The sequence below is a fragment of the Lemur catta genome, chromosome 3 (genome assembly GCF_020740605.2).
Source record: "Lemur catta isolate mLemCat1 chromosome 3, mLemCat1.pri, whole genome shotgun sequence".
NCBI classification, from domain to species: Eukaryota; Metazoa; Chordata; class Mammalia; order Primates; family Lemuridae; genus Lemur; species Lemur catta.
The window spans coordinates 37,555,702-37,579,984 of record NC_059130.1 but is presented as its reverse complement, the minus strand read 5'-3'; the positions used below and the strand labels follow the sequence as shown (position 1 = coordinate 37,579,984).

Here is a 24,283-nt window from a genome sequence, read left to right as displayed (position 1 = left end):
CACATTCTGCATTCAATCCTGGGATCCCCTGACTTCCTAAATGATTTATTTTAAATTTGTATCCTTTAAGAATTACATTTTGTACTGCAAAGTTCTGTGATTGTGACAAATGTATAATGTCATATACCCATGATTACAGTATCATAGAGGATAATTCCATTGCCCCCCAAAATCCCCTGTACTTTACCAATTCAACACCCCCATCCCATTCTTCTACCACTGATTTGTTTATTATCTCTCTAGTTTTACCTTTTCCCAGAATATCATATAATTGAAATTGTGGAGTATGTAGACTTTTCAAACTGGCTTTTTTCATTTAGTATTATAATATACATTTAAGATTTATCCATGTCTTTGTGTGGCTTAATAGCTCATTCCTTTTGATCACTGAATGGTATTTATTTACCTGTTGAAGGATATTTTGGTTACTTCTAGTTTTTGGTGATTATGAATAAAGCTGCTATAAAATATATTCATAGGAAGGTTTTTGTATGGACATAAGTTTTCAAACAGTTGTAAATACCCAGGAGAGGAGCATGATTGCTAGATTATATAGTAAGACTATGTTTAGCTTTTTATGAAATTTCCAAACTGTATTCCAAAGTGTACCATTTTGGATTCTTCCCAGCAATGAATGAATGTTCCTGTTGCTCTGTATCCTCACTAGCAATTGGTTACTTGTTTTGGATTTTAGCCATTCTAATAGATACATAGTGTTAAAACAACAAATCTTGTTGGTGCATTTCCCTAATGACAGATGATGTTGATGAGTTTTTCATATGTGTATTTGATATCTGTGCATTTTCTTTGATGAGGTGTCCATTCAGATCTTTTGCCCATTATTTAAATTGAGTTATCTGTTTTCATATTGTTGAGCTTTATAGGTTCTTTGTGTATTTTGGATAGAATTCCTTTATCAGGTATGTGTTTTTCAAATATTTTCCTTCAGTTTACAGCTTGTTTTTTCATTCTCTTAGTGTATTTGGCAAAGCAAAAGTTTTTAATGTCAATTAAGTCCTGTTTATTAATTTTTCCCATGGATTTGCTTTTGGTTTCATATCTAAAAACTCATCAAACTCTAGGTCATGTAGAATTTTTCCTATGTTCTTTTAAAAGAAGTTTTATAGTTTTACATTTAGCATTTAGATCTATGTTCCATTTTTAGTTCATTTTTTGTGAAAGATGTCAAATCTATGTCTAGGTTCATTGTTTTACTTAGAGATGTCTACTGTTCCATTATCAATTGGTGAAAGACTGCCCTTTCTCCATTGAATTGCCTATTTGCTTTAGTCAGAAAGCAGTTAACTATGTATGTGCGAGTCTTTTTCTAGGCTCTCTATTCTGTTTCATTGACTGTCTATTTTTTCCCAGTACCATGCTGTCTTGATTATCATAGCTTTGTAGTAAGTCTTAACGTCTGGTAGTGTGATCCTTCAGCTTTGTTCTTTTTCTGTATTATTTTGGTTATTCTAGGTCTTTTCCTTTTTCATATAAACTTTAGAAACAGTTTGTCAGTATCTACAAAATAATTTGCTGGAAATTTGATTGGGACTGCATTGAACATATAGATCAAGTAGGGAAGAATTGATGTCTTCAATATGGAGTCTTCCAATCCATGAGTTTATACTATCTCTTCATTTATTTAAATCTTCTTTGATTTCTTTCATTACTGTTTTGTAGCTTTTGCATACAGATTCTGTACATATTTCATTAGATTTATAATTAAATATGGCTTTGTGTTATATTTATACTTTTTTCTTTGGGGGATGCTATTGTAAATGATATATATTTTTAAAAAAATCAAATTCCATGTGTTTGTTGCTGGCATAAAGGAAAGCAATAGATTTTAGTTTATTAATCTCCTACTATGTGACCTTGCTATAACTGTTTATTGGTTCCAAGAGATTTTTTTATAGATTCTTTGCATTTTTCTCCAGAGACAATCATGTCATTTGCAAATGATTTACTTCCTTTCCAGTCTAGATAGTCTTTAATTGTTTTTCATGTCTTATTGCTCTAATTAGAACTTATAGTAGAATGTTAAATAGGAGTGTTGGGAGAGCACATTCATGCCTTATCATCTATTTTAGGAAGAAAGTGGCCAGTCTGTCTCACCATTAAGCATGATGTTAACCATAGGGTTTTTTATAGTTTTTTAAAAATGAAGTTGGGGAAATCTGCTGAGTTTTTTAAAATTATGAATGGATGTTGGAATGGAGTTCTCTTTTTGGTTTTCAATTGATATAATTGTATGATTTTTCTTCTTTATCCTGTTCATATAGATTATATTTATTGATTTTAGCTGTTGAACCAGTCTTGCATACATAGAATCCCACTTGGTTATGGTATATAATTCTTTTTATGAATTGTTGGATTTGATTTGCTAATATTTTGTTGAGGGTCTTTATGTTCATTGGAGATATTCTATAGTTTTTCTTTCTTGTAATGTCTCTATCTAGTTTTGGTATTAGGGTCAGGCTGGCTTCATAGAATGGGTTAGGAGGTGTTCCCTCTGCTTCTGTTTTCTGGAAGAGACTGTGGAAACCAAGTTCTGGTTTTCTTGACTTTCCTCTATTGTCTTCCTGTTTTCATTTCCACTAATTTCTTCTCTAATTTTTACTATCATTTTTTCCTTCTGCTTGCTTTAGGCTTAAGCAAGGTCTTTTGACAATGAATTCACTCAGCTTATTTTAAAAGAAAGCGTTTGCTTTCATTTTTGAAGGGTATGTTTTGCTAAATATAGAATATTGTTTCTTTTCTTCCTGCACATTAAAAGTATCACTCCATCATCTTGAGGCTTGATTCTTTCTGATGAGTAATCAGCATTCATTATCTTGTTTCCCTGCATCTCATGCTTACTCTCCTCTGGCTGTTTTTATTATTTTTTCTTTATAATTAGTTTTCAGCAATTTAATTATTATATGCCTTGGTGTGGTTTCATCCTGCTTGGGATTTGTTGTTGGTTTTATTGATTTGTTTAGTTCAAATTTTAAGAAAAGCCTTCTTTTTTTCTTTTTTGGAGCCCAGTGTGGGGTATGAATAAGCCTTATTTCTTAAATTATATTTCTTTCTCCTCCCTTCCGAATCCTTTCCATTAGGGATTGGTTGATAACCTCCCACAAACCACGGTCATTGTTTTTAGCCCCCCTTTTTCTTTCTGTCTGTTTTTCAATTGGCATATTTTAGATTACTATATCTTCATGTTCACGGATGTTTTCTTTTGTGGCATGTAATCTGCTGTGCTGTTCAAGTGTATTTTTCATTTTAGGTACTGGATTTTTAAGTTCTAGAAATTCTGTTTGGGTCTTTTAAAAATACCTTCCATTTCTCTTATTGTCATGTCATCATTCAGACCCTTGAACATGTTTATAATAGCTGTTTTATAGTCTTTGCTAATTCTGTCATTTCTGGTATTGTACCTACTGACTGATTTTCTTTCTGGTTATGTTTAACCTTTTCCTCTTCTTTACATGGATAATAATTTTTACATTGTTGATGTTTTGATTTTTGTTGTCTTTCTTTAATTATGACTGAGTTTAAATTTTTTGAGAATCACTTGTTAGTTTTGAGGATTGATTTAAAGCTTTATTAGGATATGTCTAAAGTACCCTTTTTTCTAGGGCTAATTTACTCCTACTACCAATGTATAACCTTTGGGGGATATCTACAGAAGGCTCTGCATATTCAACAAGGTCTCCTTCCTTTCTGACTTGAGGAATCTCAAATGTCCTTCATTTCTGAGTGAGTTATGGGAAATTTTTAGTTTATTGCTCCCTAGCAGTTTCTTTGTCTGCAGTCATAAAGTTTAATTTTACTCACATGTAGTTTAATATTCAACCAATAACTCAAGAGGATTCCTATGTAGATTTCTGCACTTTTTTTTGTCTGTGTACTTCCCTTTTCTCTGGAATTCTACCCTGAAAATTCCACAAACTTCAGTCTCCCTGAACTCCCATTTCTGTCTCTTCAAATTCAGTGAGACCATTGTGTTCTGCGTATATATGAGTATTTAGAAAGTTCTTCCAGCTTAAATTCTGGTATTATCATAGATGGTTTATCAATATGTTTTCCTTTTCTTAGGGATCAGAGTCTTTTGCTCTCTGTTGTCTAATATCTGAAAAAGATTGTTCAATGTATTTTGTCTGGTGCTCTGGTTGTTTACCGCAGAAGGGCAAGTTCAGTATCAGTTACTTGGTTACGGCAGGAAATGGATGACTATAGTTTCATTTCTAGCACCCAAATAAACAAAATCAGAAATGAAAAAGGAGACAGTACAGCTGGTATCACAGAAATATAAAAGATCATCAGACACTAGCAAGAACAAGTATATGCTCACAAACTAGAAAGCCCAGGGAGAATGGAAAAATTCCTGGAAACATACAACCTCCCAAGATTGAACCAGACCAATAACAAGTAATGAGATAGAAACGGTAATAACAAAGTCTCCCAACAAAGAAAAACCCAGGACCAGATGGTTTCACTGCTGAATTCTACCAAACAGTTAAAGAACTAAAACCACTCCTACTCAAACAATTCCAAAAAATCAAGGCAGAGGGAATACTACTAAACTCATTCTATGAGGCCAGTATCACCCTGATACCAAAACCAGACAAAGAACATCCAAACTGGAAAGAAAGAAGTCAAATTATTTTTTGCAGACAATGTGATCTTATGTTTAGAGAAACCTAAAGGCTCCCTCCAAAACTATTAGAACTGATAAACAAATTCAGTAAAGTTGCAGGATACAAAATCAACATACAAAAATCAGTAGCATTTTTATATGCCAACAGCAAACAATCTGAAAAAGAAACCAAGAAAGTAATCTCATTTACAATAGCTGCAAATAAAATACCTAGGAATAAACTTAACCAAAGAAGTGAAAGATCTTTTTCAAAAAGATCTCTTTTTGGTTAAGCATATGAAAACTATAAAACATTGATGAAAGAAATTGAAGAGCATACCAAAAAATGGAAAGATATTCTATGCTTATGGATAAGAATCAATATTGTTAAAATGTCCATATTACCCAAAGCAATATACAGATTCAATACAATCCCCAACAAAATACCAATGCATTCTTCAAAGAAATAAAAAAGGTAATCCTAAAATATATATGGAACCACAAAAGACCCAGAATAGCCGAAGCCATTCTGAGCAAAAAGAATAAAACTAGAGGAGTCAAATTACTGGACTTCATATTATACTGCAGAGCTGTGGTAACTAAAACAGCATGGTACTGGCATAAAAACAGACACATAGACCAATGGAACAGAATAGAAACCTCAGAAATGAATCTACACATCTATAGTGAACTCATTTTCAACAAAGGTGCCGAGAACATACATTGAGGAAAGGACAATCTCTTAAATAAATGGTGCTAGGAAACCTAGATATCCATATCAGAAGAATGAAACTAGAACCTATCTCTCACCACATACAAAAATCAAATCAAAATGGATTAAAGACTTAAGTCTAAGACCTGAAACTATGAAACTACTAAAAGAAAACATTGGGGAAATACTCCAGGACATTGGTCTGTGCAAAGATTTCTTGAGTAATACCTCAAAAGCACAAGCAGTGAAAGCAGCAGTGGTCAAACAGTATCACATCAAGCTGAAAAACTTCTGCATGGCAAGGGAAACAATCAACAAAGTGAAGAGACAACCCACAGTATGGGAAAAAATATTTCCAAAATACCCATCTGAAACTATTTAAGGAGCTCAAACAACTGATTAGGAAAAACTCAAATAATCTTCTTAAAAATGGGCAAAAGATCTAAACAGACATTTCTCAAAAGAAGACATACAAATGACTAGCAGGTATATGAAAAAATGTTCAACATCATTATCCATGAGAGAAATGCAAATCAAAACTACAACGAGTTATCATCTCATCCTAGCTAAAATGGCTATCCCAAAGACAGGCAATCAGGCCGGGCGCGGTGGCTCATGCCTGTAATCCTAGCACTCTGGGAGGCCGAGGCGGGTGGATCGCTCGAGGTCAGGAGTTCGAGACCAGCCTCAGCAAGAGCGAGACCCCGTCTCTACTAAAAATAGAAAGAAATTACCTGGCCAACTAAAAATATATATAGAAAAAATTAGCTGGGCATGGTGGCACATGCCTTTAGTCCCAGCTACTCGGGAGGCTGAGGCAGGAGGATCGCTTGAGCTCAGGAGTTTGAGGTTGCTGTGAGCTAGGCTGACGCCATGGCACTCACTCTAGCCGGGCAACAGAGTGAGACTCTGTCTCAAAAAAAAACCCAACAAAAAAAAAACCCAAAAGACAGGCAATCACAAATTCTGGAGAAGATGAGGAGAAAGGGGAACGCTCATACACCGTTGGTAGGAATGTAAATTAGTACAGCCACTATGGAGAAGAGTATAGAGATTTCTCGAGAATTACAGTCAGAATTAGATGCACTTACTAATAGCACTTCTCAAACTGTGCTTTAAAAAATTTTCAGTCTATTATGGACCAATAACTGTTAAATACAATAAAAGTGAATAACTAGAGAAATGAAATAAACACAAAAAGCAAGTTATAATTTTAAAAATTAGATTCAACAGATATAATATTACTCTGTCAAATTGCAATAAAGGTTTCTAAGTACTTATTCTCTATTTTTATATTCATCTTGACATATACTTATAATAGTTTGTGGACCACCAGAGAGAGGACTGTGAACCAAACTTTGAGTAGCACTGATTTTAAAAGTAGAAATTATTTGAAATAAAATTTTTTTCTACTGTTTACCAATCAGCCTTTGCTAAGTACAGATTCCTGCCTGCTCTCAAATACTATCTTCTCTTCAAAGATTTCCTTGACTTTCCCAAGCTGCCTTGAGCAATCCATCCATTATGCTCTTGCTGACCTCCAAAGGAGTCTCCATTATATCAGCTGTACTGATTTATTTATTTCATATAAAGAAAATGTAAAAGTACTCCTTAAGAACTAGAGAGTTAGGAAGGTTTGTGACACATAGGTAATAAATATCTGTTTAATGAACGAGATAAAAATGAATAAATTACAACAAAATCCTGAGGCTTTAGTGTCAGTACACACCAGATAACGGCAAACTTCATTTTGCAGAAAGAAAAGATAGTTTTTTAGTCTCAAAAGTTAGACTTATGTGAATCTAATTCTTACAACCCTTAAGGGACAAATGAACACATGTGCACATTTCATAACTGTATAACAGATTGTTGGAGGTGGGGGAGTATATGGACACAAATAAAACAAAAACTCAAACCACTTAGGAGAATTTGCTAGCAACACTGGTTTAAATAATTTTTAGCAGTGAAGGGGTAGAAAGTGGGGATAGGGAAGGGAATTGAAAACTAATGCCCCAAGAATTTTAAGGTACTCTGTAGTACTGTGTCTTTTTTCTTCTCCCTGCCCTCAAACTGTAAAGATTTTGTATTTTTTCATTATCCTGTCATACTACTTCAGTTTATTTAAGTATATATTTGATGGAAGCGTAGTGTTAGGCACCTTGGAGAATACAAAGGAGTTTGAACATAAAATTATGATCTTCAGAAATACATAAAATTACCTGAAAGATAAAGAAATGCATTAGGTAGAAAGTATAATAGAAACATGAATGAAGATTTTTTTTGATAATGTGATTTTTTTTAATATCAGCATATTATGGGGGTACAAAAATTTAGGTTACGTATATTGCCCTTCCTCCCTTCCCCCCGAATCAGAGCTTCAAGGGTGTCCATCCCCTAGACAGTGCACATTGCACTCATTGTGTATGTATACACCTATCCCCCGCCCCACATCTGCCCGACACCCCATTAATGTTATTCCTAAATGTGCTCTTAGGTGATGATCAGTGAAACCAATTTGATGGTGAGTACATGTGGTGCCTATTTTTCCATTCTTAAGAAGAATGGGTTCCAGCTCTATCCAGGAAAATACAAGAGGTGTTATATCACCATTGTTTCTGATAGCTGAGTAGTACTCCATGGTATGTATATATACCACATTTTATTAATCCAGTCATGTATTGATGGACACTTGGGTTGTTTCCACATCTTCGCAATTGTGAATTGTGCTGCTATAAACATTCGAGTGCAGATGTCTTTTTTATAGAATGTCTTTTGTTCTTTTGGGTAATGGAATTGCTGGATCGAATGGTAGGTCTACTTGTATCTGTTTAAGGTATCTCCATATTGCTTTCCACAGAGGTTGCACTAGTTTGCAGTCCCACCAGCAGTGTATGAGTGTTCCTGCCTCTCTGCATCCACAACATTTATTGTTTTGGGACTTTTTGATAAAGGGCATTCTCACTAGAGTTAAGTGATATCTCATTGTGGTCTTGATTTGCATTTCCCTGATGATTAGAGATGTTGAGCATTTTTTCATATGTTTGTTGGCCATTCTTCTGTCTTCTTTTGAAAAATTTCTGTTCATGTCCTTTGCCCACTTTTTGATAGGGTTGTTTGATTTTTTCTTGCTGATTTTCCTGAGTTCTAAATAGTGAATGAAGAAATTTTAAAACATGGGTAAATTATTTTAAAATCAAAAGTGTTTAAAGAATGCTTTTCAAATTTGTATGTTTCTTCCAAGGCAGTCTGTGGATATGCTTAGGACAGCTGTTATAGATGACACATCTATGTCAATGTGAATGGATTTATTTTCTTTAAATAATAAAACCAGTAGAGTGAGTGAGCATGTATTGACCTAGCTTAAGCAATTCATCAATAAATGGACAGATTTAGCTCCCAAAGCTTTAAAGGAATCTAAAAGAAAAGAAAATGGTAAGGAATTTAGTGGCCTATGGTCTTCTGCCTTTAATATGTATACAAGTAGACAAATAGATGTATAATTTGCAGTACTTCCCCCTCTGAGGCTGCTCAGCTATTTCCTTTGCATTCCATCTACACGCAACTGGTTTAGGAGGGGGAAGAAGTACAGAAGTTAAAGTTCTAGGATGCTGGCACTGCCTTTGGGGAAAGTTTAGATCTTGCATCACTTCTTGGGTATGTGCACATTTCTAGTTCCCGCAGAGAAGCTGGTCTCTGGCAGAAGGCAGATAGACACAGCCCGACTGAGTCACAACTGGAGAATCAGGGAAATTATTTTTTAAAGGAATAAAAGTCCTTAGTGGGGTCAAATTTCTATAGCAAAACAGGAAGCAGTGAAAAAATATATTTAAATCTGTAACACATTTGAGAGAACCCATCCCAACAATTTCAGATTATTCTACCATGATGAATAAATCAGTGTGGATTCGTGTGGCAATTACATCTATTGATTTTCCTTCACAAATATAGACTGACAATCTTCTGGTGTATTTCAAGCCCATCCGCCAGCATTATGATACTCTTTAAATATGGTTCATAGTATAAGTACAGGTCATGTTATGAAACAAATGTTAAGGACCACAGTAAATACCACATACTTTCTTTTCTGCCCCTTTTTCTTTTTCTTTTTTTCTTTTCTTTTCTTTTCTTTTTTTTATTTCAGCTCATCATGGGGGTACATAAGTTCAGGTTATATACATTGTCCATGTCCCGCCCATCCCCCTGAGTCAGAGCCTCAAACGTGTCCATTCTCCAGACAGTGCGCCTGGCACTCACCATGTAATCATACCTCCATCCCCTCCCCCTACCCCCCACCTCCCCGAGTCAGCACCTTCAAGCATGACCATTCCCCAGATGGTGCGCAACACACTCATCATGTAGGCATACATCCATCCCCTCCCCCCACCCCCCATCTCAGTCTGATATCCAATTGGTACCCTTTCCTGATGTTCTGCCCCTTTTTCTGATTGAAGTATATTTGTTGTAAAAACCTTACTGCAGTAAAATAAATTACTTTTTTTCGTAATAATGAATCCTTTATATTGAAAAGAATAAAAATTAAGTCAATAATGTTGAAAAACTGAGGACATAGTTTTATGACATTATGCTTTGTAAAACTTAATTCTATTTGGAAATTCTTTAATCTTTATTTCTTCTAAACTTTTCTTTTGTTTCTTTCATTTCTTTCTTATCATCTCTCCCTCCTACCCCTTCCTTTCTTAGCAGCTAGCACAGGTAGTTGATATATTGCTTTCTTACCTACATTTAAGTGTCCTATTTGGGAGGGACCTATCATTTGTTTCCTTGTACCTAAGAATTTACATTGCCTCATACATACATAAGACTTAAGCAAATTTACCACAAACACTTGACACAAAGAATGATTGTAAGGATTAAAGGTAGATATTTTGGTTCAACATACCTACTAGTATCTAAATGTAGATATTTTTGGTTGAACATGCCCAACCAATCACTTTTGTTGCCATGTTCAAATTATGAAAAAACAAAAATAAAAATAGTTGTATTAGATTCTGTAAGAGAGAGTACCTTTGAAACTATAGTTTGAATGATTTGAGAATTTTCAAGGGTGATTTTCAATATATCCTATTTTTGCTTTACTGATTTACTTTAAAATTAACTCAATTCTTTTCTGTTCTACTCAGCACAGATACACATAAACAATGTATTTCCACTATAGTTTCATTTTTATTTGAGTAAAGTAAGGCTAAGGAGATACTAAGTGTCTTGCTCAAGGGCAGTCAACTATACAGATGTGAGTGACACCAGACAGATGTGGGTGGAATCAGTAATCATCTTTTTTCTGATTTTAAACCTTTTATATTCTATTCTGTAATCCAGTCCACTCCTAATTTGCCAGCAGTCAATATAGTAGTTTTCCCATAGAAGGTCATTAAGTATTTCCTATTTAATTAACTGCATTTGAACAGCTAATTTTAAGTGATCTTTTCAATAATGTACAGTGTGGATTAGTGATGTTAAATTCATACATTGGGATATATTTTACAGTAGTAAAAACTGAAGGAACTGTAACATACAACATTGAATATGTGAACATGTGAATATGTGAACATGATCCCTGACATTCTTCTGTGATTCTTTTGGAGGCAAAAATTATAGCCATAGCCACGAGGAGGCTGATGAGAGGGAGCCAGACACTGTGTGCTCAGTCAAGTCTTACACTAACATTGTCTTTCTGCACTTCTGATGATTTGACTCTATTCCTCAGGGATATATGGTATGCCTGACCCTCCTTAAGGGATGATACAAATTGGAGGATTTTGTATTTTAAAAATGATCCTTAAAAGAAAGCTACTTGCTGATGTTGATGAGTTAAAGAACTGAAAGTTAAGAGATAGTTCTTGAGCCAAATATTGAAATTTTGCATAAATTAAAAATCAGAACATTGAATTTTTTTAACACCTTGATGTAAGATTTGAGTAAATCCATCCTATATTCTGTTTAGAAAGAATAAAAGCAATTTATGAAATTGTTTTTTTCAATTAATGTACAAAATGCATATAAAGTTAAAGATGAATTATTTGCCATTTTAATTTCAGTTGAAATTTAGCATATACTTTCTTCTGGAAAATGAAATATAATGGTATTTCATAATCAGAGGAATAAGTAAAGGCTTCCAAATTCATTCCTTGACCATAACTAGCATCTACCATATATCCATCATAAAAAAGGAAAAAGATATATTAGAATTACTAGTTGAAAACATTATCTGCTATTTGGCTAAGCAATTAATAAAACCAGTTATTTAGAGTATCTATGCTAGGGGCAGGGAAACTTTTCATCTTGGAAGGCCACATTAATTTAGCTGTGATCAAATTAGGTTGCATTCAAGAAACTTCAATTAGATGTACTTAAAAATATATACTATTTTGTAAACATCTAAATACTATGTGCTTAATAATTTCAAAAAATGAAAACTATTTGTTAATTTTAAAGTTAACTAACCTTTTAATGCCTTTGTTGTGTCTGCTTTTTGTTGGAAAGCATTTGAATATTTATTTGCAGCATGGAGGTCCACAGTTTCAGTTGAACCTCTAGATCTATGGTCCCCAACCCCTGGGGTGTGGACCATTACTGGTGTACAGCCTGTTAGGGACCAGGCCACAGAGGCCTCCCACCTCTACTCCATCTATGGAAAAGTTGCTTTCCATGAAACCAGTCCCTGCTGCCAAAAAGGTTGGGGACCGCTGCTGTAGATTGGTATCAGTCATTTGTGACCTTAAGGGCATCTTGATTAGGGTTAGGTAGGAGAATGTAGCTTTCTCAGCAATAAGTGATTGAAAAGCAAGAAAGTATATTTTGGGCATGTTGCTGAAGGCATGAGTATTCTGCATTTTTCCATATTTCAGTTGGATCTTTGTTAGCATGAAACAATGACTTTAAAATGTCATCTACTGAGAGCTCAATCAATTCTAGTTCTTTAGGTGCCTTGATGATACCAACTAGGTGAGGCTGAAATGCTAATTTGCATGTGATGTTATGATTCTCAATGTCAGTGAAACTATCGTTGTATTTTCCAATTAATAGTTCTGTAACAGCTGCACATTGTTCAAATGATTTGCATATATCATCCTGCTCATCAATGACCTTTGGTAACTGGGGAAAATGTTCATCCAAAATTTCCTTTTGAAGAAATGTTTTGAAAAAGATAGCTCTTTTCAAAATGTTCAGATGTTTGCCACATATCATTATATATGACTTAGTTTTTTTTACCTTGCAAAGAAATATTTAAGTTGTTTTGATTTAACATGATATCACACAGAAATGGTACATTCCTATAGAAATCTTCTTTCAATAATTCACATTGTTGATTTTGTTCTTCATAAAATATAACTATCTGTTCTTGCAGAGAGAAAATTTTGGCCAATTTCTGTCACTGTGATAGCCAACACACTTTAGAATGATACAGTAAATCCACACTGAATACCTCATTGTTCAATTTTAGCATGGTATGCAGCTGACCGTGCTGTGTAGCATTTGCTCAATGTAGTTAACAATACTTATAACTTCTTGCAAAGTGTAACTTAAAATAGTAGCTTTAGCACAGAGATTTTACCAATGCAAGATACATCTTGATTGGTTAATACATTTTTTATCTGTGCAATAAACCCGTCGTGTTTTCATGTCATGGAAGATGCACTGTCTGTACATACACTCACTAAATTTACCAAATTCAGTCCAGCTTCACAACATTTATTTTGAAAGCTGTTGAAGATATCTATTCCCCATGTTCTGTTCACAAGAGTGCCCAAAGCAAGTAACTCTTTGTAGCAAAGAAAATCTTCGGTTATGACCCCAATAAAGTATAAAACCTGCACCAAGTCAGCAGTATCAGTTGATTCATCCAAAGCAACTGAATAATATATATTTTCCTTGTGAAGTACTGCATGAAGTTGTTCTGTTAAGTTGAAGGCTAATTCATGCTGCCAATCAGTTGTGTTTTCCTTGAAAAAGGCAGTTGTTTGTACTTTGAAATGTTCTATCTGGGTCTAAGCATCCTACGACTTCAACAATGCATTCTTTCACAATTTCTGCATCACTGAATGTTTTTTTTCCCTGAGTATATAAGCTACTTTATAAGTTGCCTCAGTGGTATTATTTCCAGGTTTTATTGCTGCTTGAAAGAATTGTCTTTGCTTTTGCTTTTCATCTTTTAATTTCTGCAATACAACCTTTCGAGCCTCTCCATCTAATTTAAAATATTTGTGGTCCTTAGGAGTGTCATAATGCTGATGAGCATTGAATTTCTTTAATGTTGATATTGCAGTATCACAAAGCAAGCAAATCATCTTATCTTTAGCAGAAAGAAGATAATACTGCAATTCCCAATCCTCATTAAAAAATCTGTTTTCTCCCTTCAGTGTTCTCCTGGTCTTTTTTGACATGATGGGCTGTTAAGCAATTAAAAAATACTGTTGAACTGTGCAACTATTCACAAATTCCACTTCAAACAGAACACAGTGCACCGTTATTAAAAGCTGGTAACAGGCTGGCATACTTGACCCCCATGAACTCTTGCCAACCAGCCTCATGCAGTAGTGGTGCCAGTCAGGTGGAGGGAGTTAGAACTAAATCATGAATGTAGCAGCCATCAATTTAGCCCTTATGGCTTACTAGTGTTTTAATTGTGCTGGTCAATCTGGGAGGGTAATTTAGTTGAAACTTGTTTTATTCTTTGGTTTTTAAATATGTTTATTTTAAAAATAAAACAAAAATATAAAAGACGAACAAAAATGTATTAAAAAATAAAAGTATTTGTTCTGTAAAATTTGGATTAAGTCAAAAGGCCTCACTTAAGGACCTGGAAGGCCACATTGGCCTCAAGACTGCAGGTTCCTCACTCCGATCTATGTTGTCATTTAGACACTGTTAAAAAATTTGTTTATGGAAAATTAGATGTTTGCATGAATTAATAGGCCACACCATATCTCAGAGAAATTTTTATGAAGTGGCTTCTTTCCTGAATACTTTAATTAAAGGGAAAAAGCAGATTCAGGAGTCAGGCTACTTTTTTGTTCTTATGTCACTGACCTTGTTAAAAAAAAAAAAAGACTCTTCATTGACATTTCTACTTCCTTTCCATTAAATTACTTTGGACTTGTACTTCCTCATCAACCACTTCTTAGCATATTGGAATTTGACACCCATACTTAACCATTTTCCTGAAATTATAAATCTCTTGGCTGCTAAACCTAATGGCATATTCTAACTCCATATCATTGACTTCACTTTGACATTATGGACCATCCTCTCCTTGAAATTCTTTCTTTCCTTGGTTTCCTTGATGTTATTGTCCCGATTCTCTTAGTTTCCTTATCATGCTTCAGCCTTATTCCTCATCTCTAGTCTTTTGCCCTTCTCTTAAATGTAGAATTCTTCTGTGTTCATTTCTCTTGCTCTATATACTTCGTCCTCTCTACACTCTTGATGAAAGGTTCAGGAAAGATGGGGGAGAAAAAGCCAGAGAGGAAATAGGAGTAGCATTCTGTTTTATTCTTATACAAAGATCCCATTTTAGAGACCAAATGGGTAAAGTATACTTCACTTCTAGTATTCCCTTTGCCTTTCCATCCACTACCAGATGTTGTTACACCAATTCTTTTTTTTTTTTTGCAGTTTTTATGGTTTTATTCAAACACAAATAAAATGTGCACATGCACTGTCTATTCATTTTCTTCACTGCGCAGCCTGGCATTGGGATTGGTTACTCTGATGGCCAGCTGGGCTGCTCTTTCCACAATGGCTTTGTGGTTCTTGGAGGAAACATCATGAGCAATCTCTGCGCAGTAAGATTTGTTGCACATCAGCAACACTTCCAGGAACTTGCAGAAACCACTGGGCAGCATGTGCTTTGTTTTCTTGTTGCTCCCATAACCAATGTTGGGCATCAAGATCTGGCCCTTGAATCTTCTCCGAACCCTGTTGTCAATACCTCTGGGTTTCCGCCAGTTATGCTTAATTTTGACATATCGGTCTGACTGGTGCTGGATAAACTTCTTGGTCCTATTTTTGATGATCTTGGGCTTCACCAGCGGTCTGAGGGCAGCCATGATGCTGAATAAGAGATGGCCGCCACCTTTGTAGGCAGCACCAAGAAGAGAGAGCCTTGTTATACCAATTCTTTCTCTCTTATATTTTCAATCTTTCCTCTCTACTAGTTCAAGGTGTCATCTAAGAATTATTGATAAAATATATGACACCTGACACTTGCTGTGTTATCTCAGTGTTCACACAACTCTCTGAGAGAATTTTCATTTTACACAGGAGAAAACAGGTTAAGTGACAAGCCTAAGCAAAGTTGCACAGCTAATGAGGAGTTGAACTAATATTGGTCATAGCTGCCTGGCTCAAAGTCCATGCTTTTGTAATTCATCACTATCTTCTTTTTCAATTTAAGAGTTCATCCTAGTCACTACTCCTTGGTAAAAGCAAAATAAAGCAATTCAAATGAAAAACGTGGAGCAACCTAAAAGTCCATTAACAGAGGAATTGCAAATAAATTATTTATGGTAATCCATTTAATGTAATTCAGACATTAAAAGTAATGATCTCAAAGCATTTTAATGATGATTGGAAATACTGATGTAAAGAGAAAAATATTATGATCTCAAATATAAAGAAATTTATACACACTTATCATGTATGTACATAAAAATACATGCAATCGGCCCTCCATATCCTTGGGTTATGGGTATGGATTCAGCCAACCTCGGATTGAAACTATTAGGAAAAAGCAATAAAATAACAATACAATAGCACAAAATATAAATGTATATTATAATTATTTACATAGCATTTACATTATATTAGGTATTATAAGTAATCTAGAGATGATTTAAAGTATAAGAGAGGGTGAGCGTAGGTTATATGAAAATACTACATCATTTTATATAAGTTACTTGAACATTTGCAGATTTTTGTATTGGAGGGAGTCGTGGAACCAGTCTCCCATGGATACTGAGGGATAACTATACCAGAGAGAAATAGGCTAAAATATTGAGTGGTGGGATTTTTAATGATTCTTTTTTATTAAGAAAAGTTTTATCAGACTAATATATACAAAAGGTTAATAACTTGTATCATATGGCTTATAATAAAAAACAATCTCCTCCCTGCCCCCCTATCATGTACATAAGTAATATGACAATATTTTCTATTTTTTGATTTTACATATTATTTATTTACTTCCTCCCATGATACAAATATTAGAACTCTTACCCTACACAGTTTCACTATAGCACCCCCCAAACAGCTATAATATACTTTTTGGCCAAATCAGAAAAAAATGATTGTTTTTAACATGATCATATGGTTCTTTGATTATATTTCTTTTCTGGTGCATCTTATTCTATTTTTCCTTAAATTTTTAAATGTCTTTCTTCCTGTATTGTCTCTCATATTCTCATTTTTTCGCAAATGTGCCATTATATCAAGTGCTTTTATATACTTTTATATTAAATTCTCCCACCGTACACACATGTTGTTTTTCCTGGAAGTATTCCTCCTTGAGCTTTGTGTCCATTACCTCCTAACTCCACTGGTTTGTCTCTAGACCTGCTGTGTGATCTAGTCATGAGACTTCCTGTTAACTACTCTTCTGGATTAGGTACGCTATGTCCCGGATCCCGTATCTTCCTCTTTCTTTAATTAATTTTCATTTTGCTAAGGCATATCATCAAGTAGCTTCCTAGGAAATGGAGCATTGGGATAAAAATTTCTGAATTCTTGCATGTCATTATGGTGTCATAGGACTTGCAGTATTTTGTAAGTATTCAGTGTGACTCCTGAGTAGTCCAGTGTTTTCTCATTTTCATTTTTTTTTTTTTTGTTCCTGTGGAGGTGACCTTTTCCTCCACCTTTCCTTTGAAGTTTTAAACTCATGTCTTTATTCTCAATGTTTTGAAATATCATGATGTGCCCTCCCTGGTTGGGTCTTTTCTCATGTAACACTTGGTGGGCTTTTTTAATCCAATGGCTGGCATTTCATTTCTGGGAAATTCATATTTTTATATTCCCCCCTCTTCTCTCTCTTTCTCTCTCTCTTTCTCTCATATGGTAACATCCTCCCATCCAATTTTCCATTCTCTTGTCAGGCCTCCTAAATTGATCTGTGTATCTTGTTTTTCTCATTTTTTTCTGCCTCTGTTTTTCTGGGCCTTCGTTTTAGGACATTTTTCCAACTTTGTTTTTTAAGTGGTCTTTGGAGACTTTTGTATTATTTTGGCTGTTTTGAATACCCAGGAGTTCTTTCTTGTAAATTAATTGCTTTTTCTCATAGCATCCTGTTTTTCTTTAATGAAGGCAAATATCTGCATGAATCACTCTGAGAGCAGTAGTAAAGGAGATGTGTGTGTGTGTGTGTGTGTGTGTGTGTGTGTGTGTGTGTGTGTGTATTTTTACATTCTCTTTCCTACTTCATCTCCATTTCCTGGCTTTGTTTTTATTTATTTCTATTTGAAATTCTTTGGATTTCTTGAAGCTGTGGATTGATATCTTTCATCGAATATGGAAAAATTTTAGTCATTGTCTTTTTTTTTCTCCTTCAGGTATTATTTAATCTCTTCTTTTCATATTTTTGAAAAGTCTTGAAAAAGTTACGTATTCTCGCACTCCATTTCTTAATTATTCCATTCTAATGGACTTGTTTTTTTTTTATTCTTATTTCAGCATATTGTGAGGGTACAAAAGTTTAGGTTATGTATATTGCCCTTGCCCCCCCACCCCCCTGAGTCAGAGCTTCAAATGTGTCCATCCCCTAGACAGTGCGTATCACACTGATTATGTATATATACACCCATCTCCTCCCCCACCTGCATCTGCCCGACACCTGATCAATGTTATCCCTAAATGTGCTCTTAGGTGATGATCAGTGAAACCAATTTGATGGTGAGTACATGTGGTGCTTATTTTTCCATTCTTGGGATACTTCACTTAGTAGAATGGGTTCCAACTCTTTCCAGGAAAACATGAGATTCTATATCATCGTTATTTCTTATAGCTGAGTAATACTCCATGGTATACATATACCACATTTTATTAATCCAGTCATGTATTGATGGACACTTGGGTTGTTTCCACATCTTCGCAATTGTGAAATGTGCTGCTATAAACATTCAGGTGCAGGTATCTTTATCATAGAAGGTCTTTTGTTCTTTTGTGTAGATGCCCAATAATAGGATTGCTGGATCAAATGGTAGGTCTACTTGTATCTGTTTAAAGTATCTCCACATTGCTTTCCACAGAGGTTGCACTAGTTTGCAGTCCCACCAGCAGTGTATGAGTGTTCCTGTCTCCGCATCCATGCCAACATTTGTTGTTATGGGACTTTTTGATAAAGGGCATTCTCACTGGAGTTAAGTGATATCTCATTGTGGTTTTGATTTGCATTTCCCTGATGATTAGAGATGTTGAGCATTTTTTCATATGTTTGTTGGCCATTCTTCTGTCTCCTTTTGAAAAATTTCTATTCATGTCCTTTGCCCACTTTTTGATAGGGTTGTTTGATTTTTTTCTTGCTGATTTTCCTGAGTTCTAAATAGATTCTAGTTATCAGTCCTTTATCGGATGTGTAGCATGCAAAAACTTTTTTCCATTCTGTAGGTTGTCTGTTTGCTCTCGTGACAGTTTCTTTGGCTGTGCAGAAGCTTTTTAATTTAATCAAGTCCCATTTATTTATTTTTGTTGTTGCTGCGATTGCCTAATAGTTTCACACCTTAGGTTTAAGTCTGTTATCCACTGTGATTTGATTTTTGTGAGGGGTGAAAGGTGTGGGTCCTGTTTCAGTCTCCTACATGTGGCTATCCAGTTTTCCCAACACCATTTATTGAATAAGGATTCTTTTCCCCAGAGTATGTTTTTGTCTGCTTTGTCAAAGATTAGATGGCTATATGAGGATGGTTTTTTATCTGGATTCTCGATTCTGTTCCACTGGTCTGTGTCCCTGTTCTTGTGCCAGTACCAAGCTATTTTAATAACCACAGCCTTGTAGTATAGTTTGAAGTCTGGTAAATTAATACCTCCCATTTTGTTATTATTGCTGAAAATTGCTTTTGCTAAACGGGGTCTTATCTTGTTCCATACAAAGCATAAAATTATTTTTCCTATATCTGTGAAAAATGATGTTACTAATTTAATAGGGATTGCATTGAATCTGCAGATCACTTTGGGTAGTATAGACATTTTAACAATGTTGATTCTTCCAATCCATGAGCGTGGTATGGTTTTCCACCTGTTTACGTGCTCTGCGATTTCCTTCTTCAGTGTTTCATAGTTCTCCCTGTAGAGGTCTTTTACCTCCTTAGTTAAGTGTATTCCTAGGTACTTTATTTTCTTTGTTGCTATGGTGAAGGGTATTGAGTCTTTGGTTTGGTTCTCAGTTTGACTGTTAATTGGCATATATGAATGCCTCTGATTTGTGTGTATTGATTTTGTATCCTGAGACTCTACTGAATTCATTTATCAGTTCCAGGAGTCTCTTGGTTGCATCCTTGGGGTTTTCTAGATATACTATCATATCATCCGCAAAGAGTGAGGGTTTGATCTCTTCTGTCCTCATTTGGACACCCTTGATTCTGCTCTCTTGCCTGATTGCTCTCGCAAGGACTTCCAGCACTATGTTGAACAGCAGTGGGGACAGTGGGCAACCTTGCCTGGTTCCAGTTCTATATGGGAATGCTTTCAGTTTTTCTCCATTCAGTATGATGTTGGCTGTGGGTTTGTCATATATGGCTTGTATCATTTTTAGTCATTGTCTTTTCAAATAATCTCTTTTCCATTCTTTCTCTCTGTACCTTTTGGTACATTAACATGTCAAATTTTTTTGCTGTGACTGCTAGGTCTCCTTACTCTCTTATATGTTAGTATTTTTCATGCTTTTGTCTTTTAATGCTTTATTCTACATAGTTTCTCCTGACCTAATTCTCTCTTCAGCAATACCTAATGATTTTTCTTAGTTCTAGGATTTGTACTTAGTTCTTTTTCTAATCTACTGTGACACTTTATAATTTGCATTTTTCTGCCAAATTTTCAAGCATGGATTTTATTGAACTATATATTGTAAGCAAATCATTATATAGGCTTAGCCTTTTAATTGAAACACGTGATATCTCTGTTAATGTTTCCTTTAATATGTGTGTTTTTGTTGCCTGTTGGTTTTATTTGTTAGTGCTTATGATTTCATGGATTCCTGTGTGCTTAGTTATCTCTGTGTACTGAACATTATACAGAATTATAGTCCCTTATCTACAATTTCAAAATCAAAAACATTTGAACAGCTTAAGGTTTTCCATGACTCATTTGTTTGCCAAAACTGCTGTGAAGTGACACAGAGCTATTTGGTCCTATCCCACTTAGTGTGAATTCTGTTACAGTTTGCTTCAGCTTGATGACAGGTGCTGCCCTTATCTCTTTGGTGTTGTAACATAATATATGGTGTGTGTTCCGTATTACCTTTCTAAAATCTGAGATCTTCTGAATTCTGAAACACATTTAGCCTGAAAGTTTAGATAAAGACCAGTGGACCTATTTGAAAATTTATTTCTAGAAATTGTTTCAGGCTTGGGATAATGCTATATTTCTCTTAATGAGATTTTTGTTTGCTCCAGCCAAACACCAAAGTATCTAGTAATCTAGAATAACTACAATCCAGTTTCAAGACTTGAGATTTTTGATGAACTATAATACCTAGAAGACTTGAAGCTAGCCTCCTTACAAATCTCACTTATTTGTGGTTTACCTCTAGTCCTAGGGTGTAGCTTTTTTAGAGCCCTAGTTCAACATTAGCTAAAGGGTCAAGGATTGGTAACCAGCGTTTCTAACCCTGTCAGGTCTGGTTTCTTGAGTTTTATGTATTTAGCCCCTTGTGCCTATTAAACACACAGCTCAGTTTCTGAGGACCTCTTCTAGGTAACAAAAGCCCCCAAACAAGAACTACCCCTAATAGAGGCTCACTTCTTTGGATTTTTGTCTTAGCCAGGTACTTCCTTACCATTTGGTTAGTTGTTTGATAAATGAAATTGCTGATAGGTCTTGGAGCCAGCAATGGGATCATTGACTCTATTGTCTTAGTTCAAGTTCTCATCATTTCACTTGTAGCTGTCTACCCTTCATTGATCCTTATCTCTTACTAATCTAATTTCCTGCTCATTGCCAGAAAAAGCTTTCTAAAAAAGCACAAACATAATCACATTACTAGCCTACTCTAACTTTTAGTAGCTACTCATCATTATCAGATAAAGTCCAAATTCTTCAGCTGGAAGAGACTCACTGTTCCTCCCTTGATCTACCTCTATAGTGTTGTCTTCCATTGCCTCTCTCCCCGTACTCTGGACTCCAATCAGTGCCCGAAATGCATCATGCTGTTTTACGTCTTTATGTCTGTGCCCATGCTGTTCTTTTTGCTGGGAATGCTTTTCTACCCTCAAACTCTATCCCCTTGACCTAAATAAAAAGCCCATTCTATAAAACCTAGGAAAATTGCCTTTTTTCTGCAGAACTTTCTCCATCTACCATTCAATCCCCTCATTCCCTACAGAGTAGACTATGGTTTACATTTTGTTTCCATTGTATTATTCTGTATGTACTTATATTCTTGTACTAACCAACGCATCATAACAGTTATTTGTGTTCGTGTCTGTTTTCCCAAACTAAACTGAGGGAATATAGAATGCATTGTTATTTATTCCTAATCCTTGGCATAACTCTGAGAATACAATAAATGCTTTAAAAATGTCTGTTCAAGTCATTGAATGAATATTTATGCCTGAGCAATGTTTTTTTAATTGCACTTAATTTTCATAATGAACTATAAAATGAGAAGGTACAGAATGTAGTCTCTGAGGTCCTATCTTCTAGATTTCTAGGATTCTAGTACATGTAGACAGGGTCTACACTTTGGGAAAGAATGGCTAAAGTGAAAGTGACCCTGTAAAATTGTAGAAGTCATCAAAGAATAACAGAGTAAAAGTTCAGCCAGTTCAGTCTGGTACAAGGTGGTATGCATTCAGTAAGTATTTGTTTAATGGATGAATTACAAAATGTAGTGAACTGTAACAAGCATAAATAACAAATATAAGAACAGGATCTTTAGATTGCTGTCTATGTGGTCATCATATGTGAACTTTATGACATCCTGAATGATCATGCCAACTAACACTTACAGGAACTGGCACTGGGAAATGGGTAAGAAGTAGTAGTATAATAAATAATCCCAAACAGGTAAGAAAAACTGCATACCAGTGACAGTTGCCAGTAGTCTGAGGGCAAGGATAACTAGGAGAAATGAAACAATTTAAGATTATTACTTACATGCTTGAAGTTTACCAGTACCCCATATGGCTGCCATTAACAGGAGATGGCTCATCATAATTGTAGGTGGGTGTAGTTTGAGGGAAATAAAGTTTTTTCAGTATCAAACATAAAAGAACAAGAATAGAAATGTGGGAAAGAGTTGATCTTTAGATGACAGAAAGAATATATACAGCATTATAATTATAGTTCTAAAGGCTATTAGGAAATTGAGAAGTCTAAATGTAGAAATTCTGTTGATATCATCTATATCAACAAATAATTTTAGACTATTGCTACCACTTGCTGACTATTACACTTAAGAGATACGTGGTAAATTTTTGGATGTAATTCTAGGAGAATTATATTAATAATGTAGACCTGTATAAGAGAGAAGACTGAATGTCTTAGTTCAGGATGCTAAAACAAACTACTATAAACAAACCAAACTGGGTGTCTTAAACAACAAACATTTATTTCTCACAGTTCTGGAGACTGGGAAGTCCAAGATCAAAGTGCTCTCAAATCCAGTGTCTGGTGAGGGCCACTGCCTGGTTTGCAGATGGCTGTCTTCTCATTGTGTTCTGACATAGTAGAGCTCTCTCTTATTTGTTCTTATAAGAGCACTAATCCTATTCATGAAGACTTCATCCTCAAGACCTTATTACTTCTCAAAGACACCACCTCCAAATACCATCACAATGAGGATTAGGCTTCACTATGTCAATTTGGCTGGGGGTGAAGGGAGGCCACAAACATTCATCTGTAACACTGAAGAATCTCCTGTCTAGGCCAGCAAATATGTGGCTTCTATAAAGCACGTGGGATTTAAAAACTCCTTCTGAGAACCAAATGAAAAAATGAGCTGAGAGTTAGAAAGCCACCATCTGGTCTAGGTTCTTCATTTTTGATGGAATTGTCATTGTTTTGATCTAGAATGTCAGTTCCTTTGTTCTTGTCCCAGTGGGGGCTGGTTCATTAAGAAAAAAGGAAGAGTCTGATGAAGAGAAGCTTGGGCCTCTTTCCATTAGATCCAGACTATATCTCAATGGAATTTAGTACATGGCTCTCATCACTAATTCCTTCCTTGTTTAATGATGTGGCTGTAATTTCAAATAGAAATGCAAAAATGTGAGAAGAATTCTTTATTTGATTACTGTCAGTACTACTTGTTAAAGGCCCTTGAGATTTAGGGATTTCAGACATGAATAAGAATAATCTGGTAATCTTGTATTTCCAGGCACCAAATGCTTGAGAAACCTTTCCAATTCCTTTCAGAACAGTACAATTTGGTGGAGGTTCTACCTAGTGCTGGGATTGGCCTTGCTCAAGGTTGCCTTTTTCTTGGAACCAGAACTCTTTGAGAGGTGTCCTTTAATTTACCTCATCATATTGCCTTGAATCATGCTGACTATGGCTATCCTATGAATAGTAGCTCCATACCTAGGAATATACTTATAAGAAAGGAGTACAGATGTCTACTGAAAATCTCTACAGGAATGTTCATGGCAATTTTATTTACAATAGGCAAAAACTGGATACAATCAAATGCCCATAAACAGTGAAACAGTTAAATCGTGATATTATGAAATACACAGCAACAAAATGAATCAACTATTGTTATATACAATAATGTGGATGAGTCTCAC

General features: G+C 35.1%; 2 protein-coding genes across 4 annotated transcripts in view; one reads left to right on the top strand and one right to left on the bottom strand.

The window, feature by feature from the left end:
- Positions 1–24,283, top strand: part of RASAL2 (RAS protein activator like 2) — a 358,050-nt gene that overhangs the window by 74,641 nt on the left and 259,126 nt on the right. The window lies entirely within an intron of this gene.
- Positions 14,956–15,400, bottom strand: LOC123635268 (60S ribosomal protein L32-like). The gene has a single exon (XM_045547285.1). The coding sequence runs from the start codon at positions 15,398–15,400 to the stop codon at positions 15,014–15,016; it is 387 nt and encodes a 128-aa protein (XP_045403241.1). The 3' UTR covers positions 14,956–15,013.

Coding starts and splice junctions, on each gene's coding strand:
- LOC123635268 (XM_045547285.1), bottom strand. CDS start 15,400: ATGGCTGCCCTCAGACCGCTGGTGAAGCCCAAGATCATCAAAAATAGG.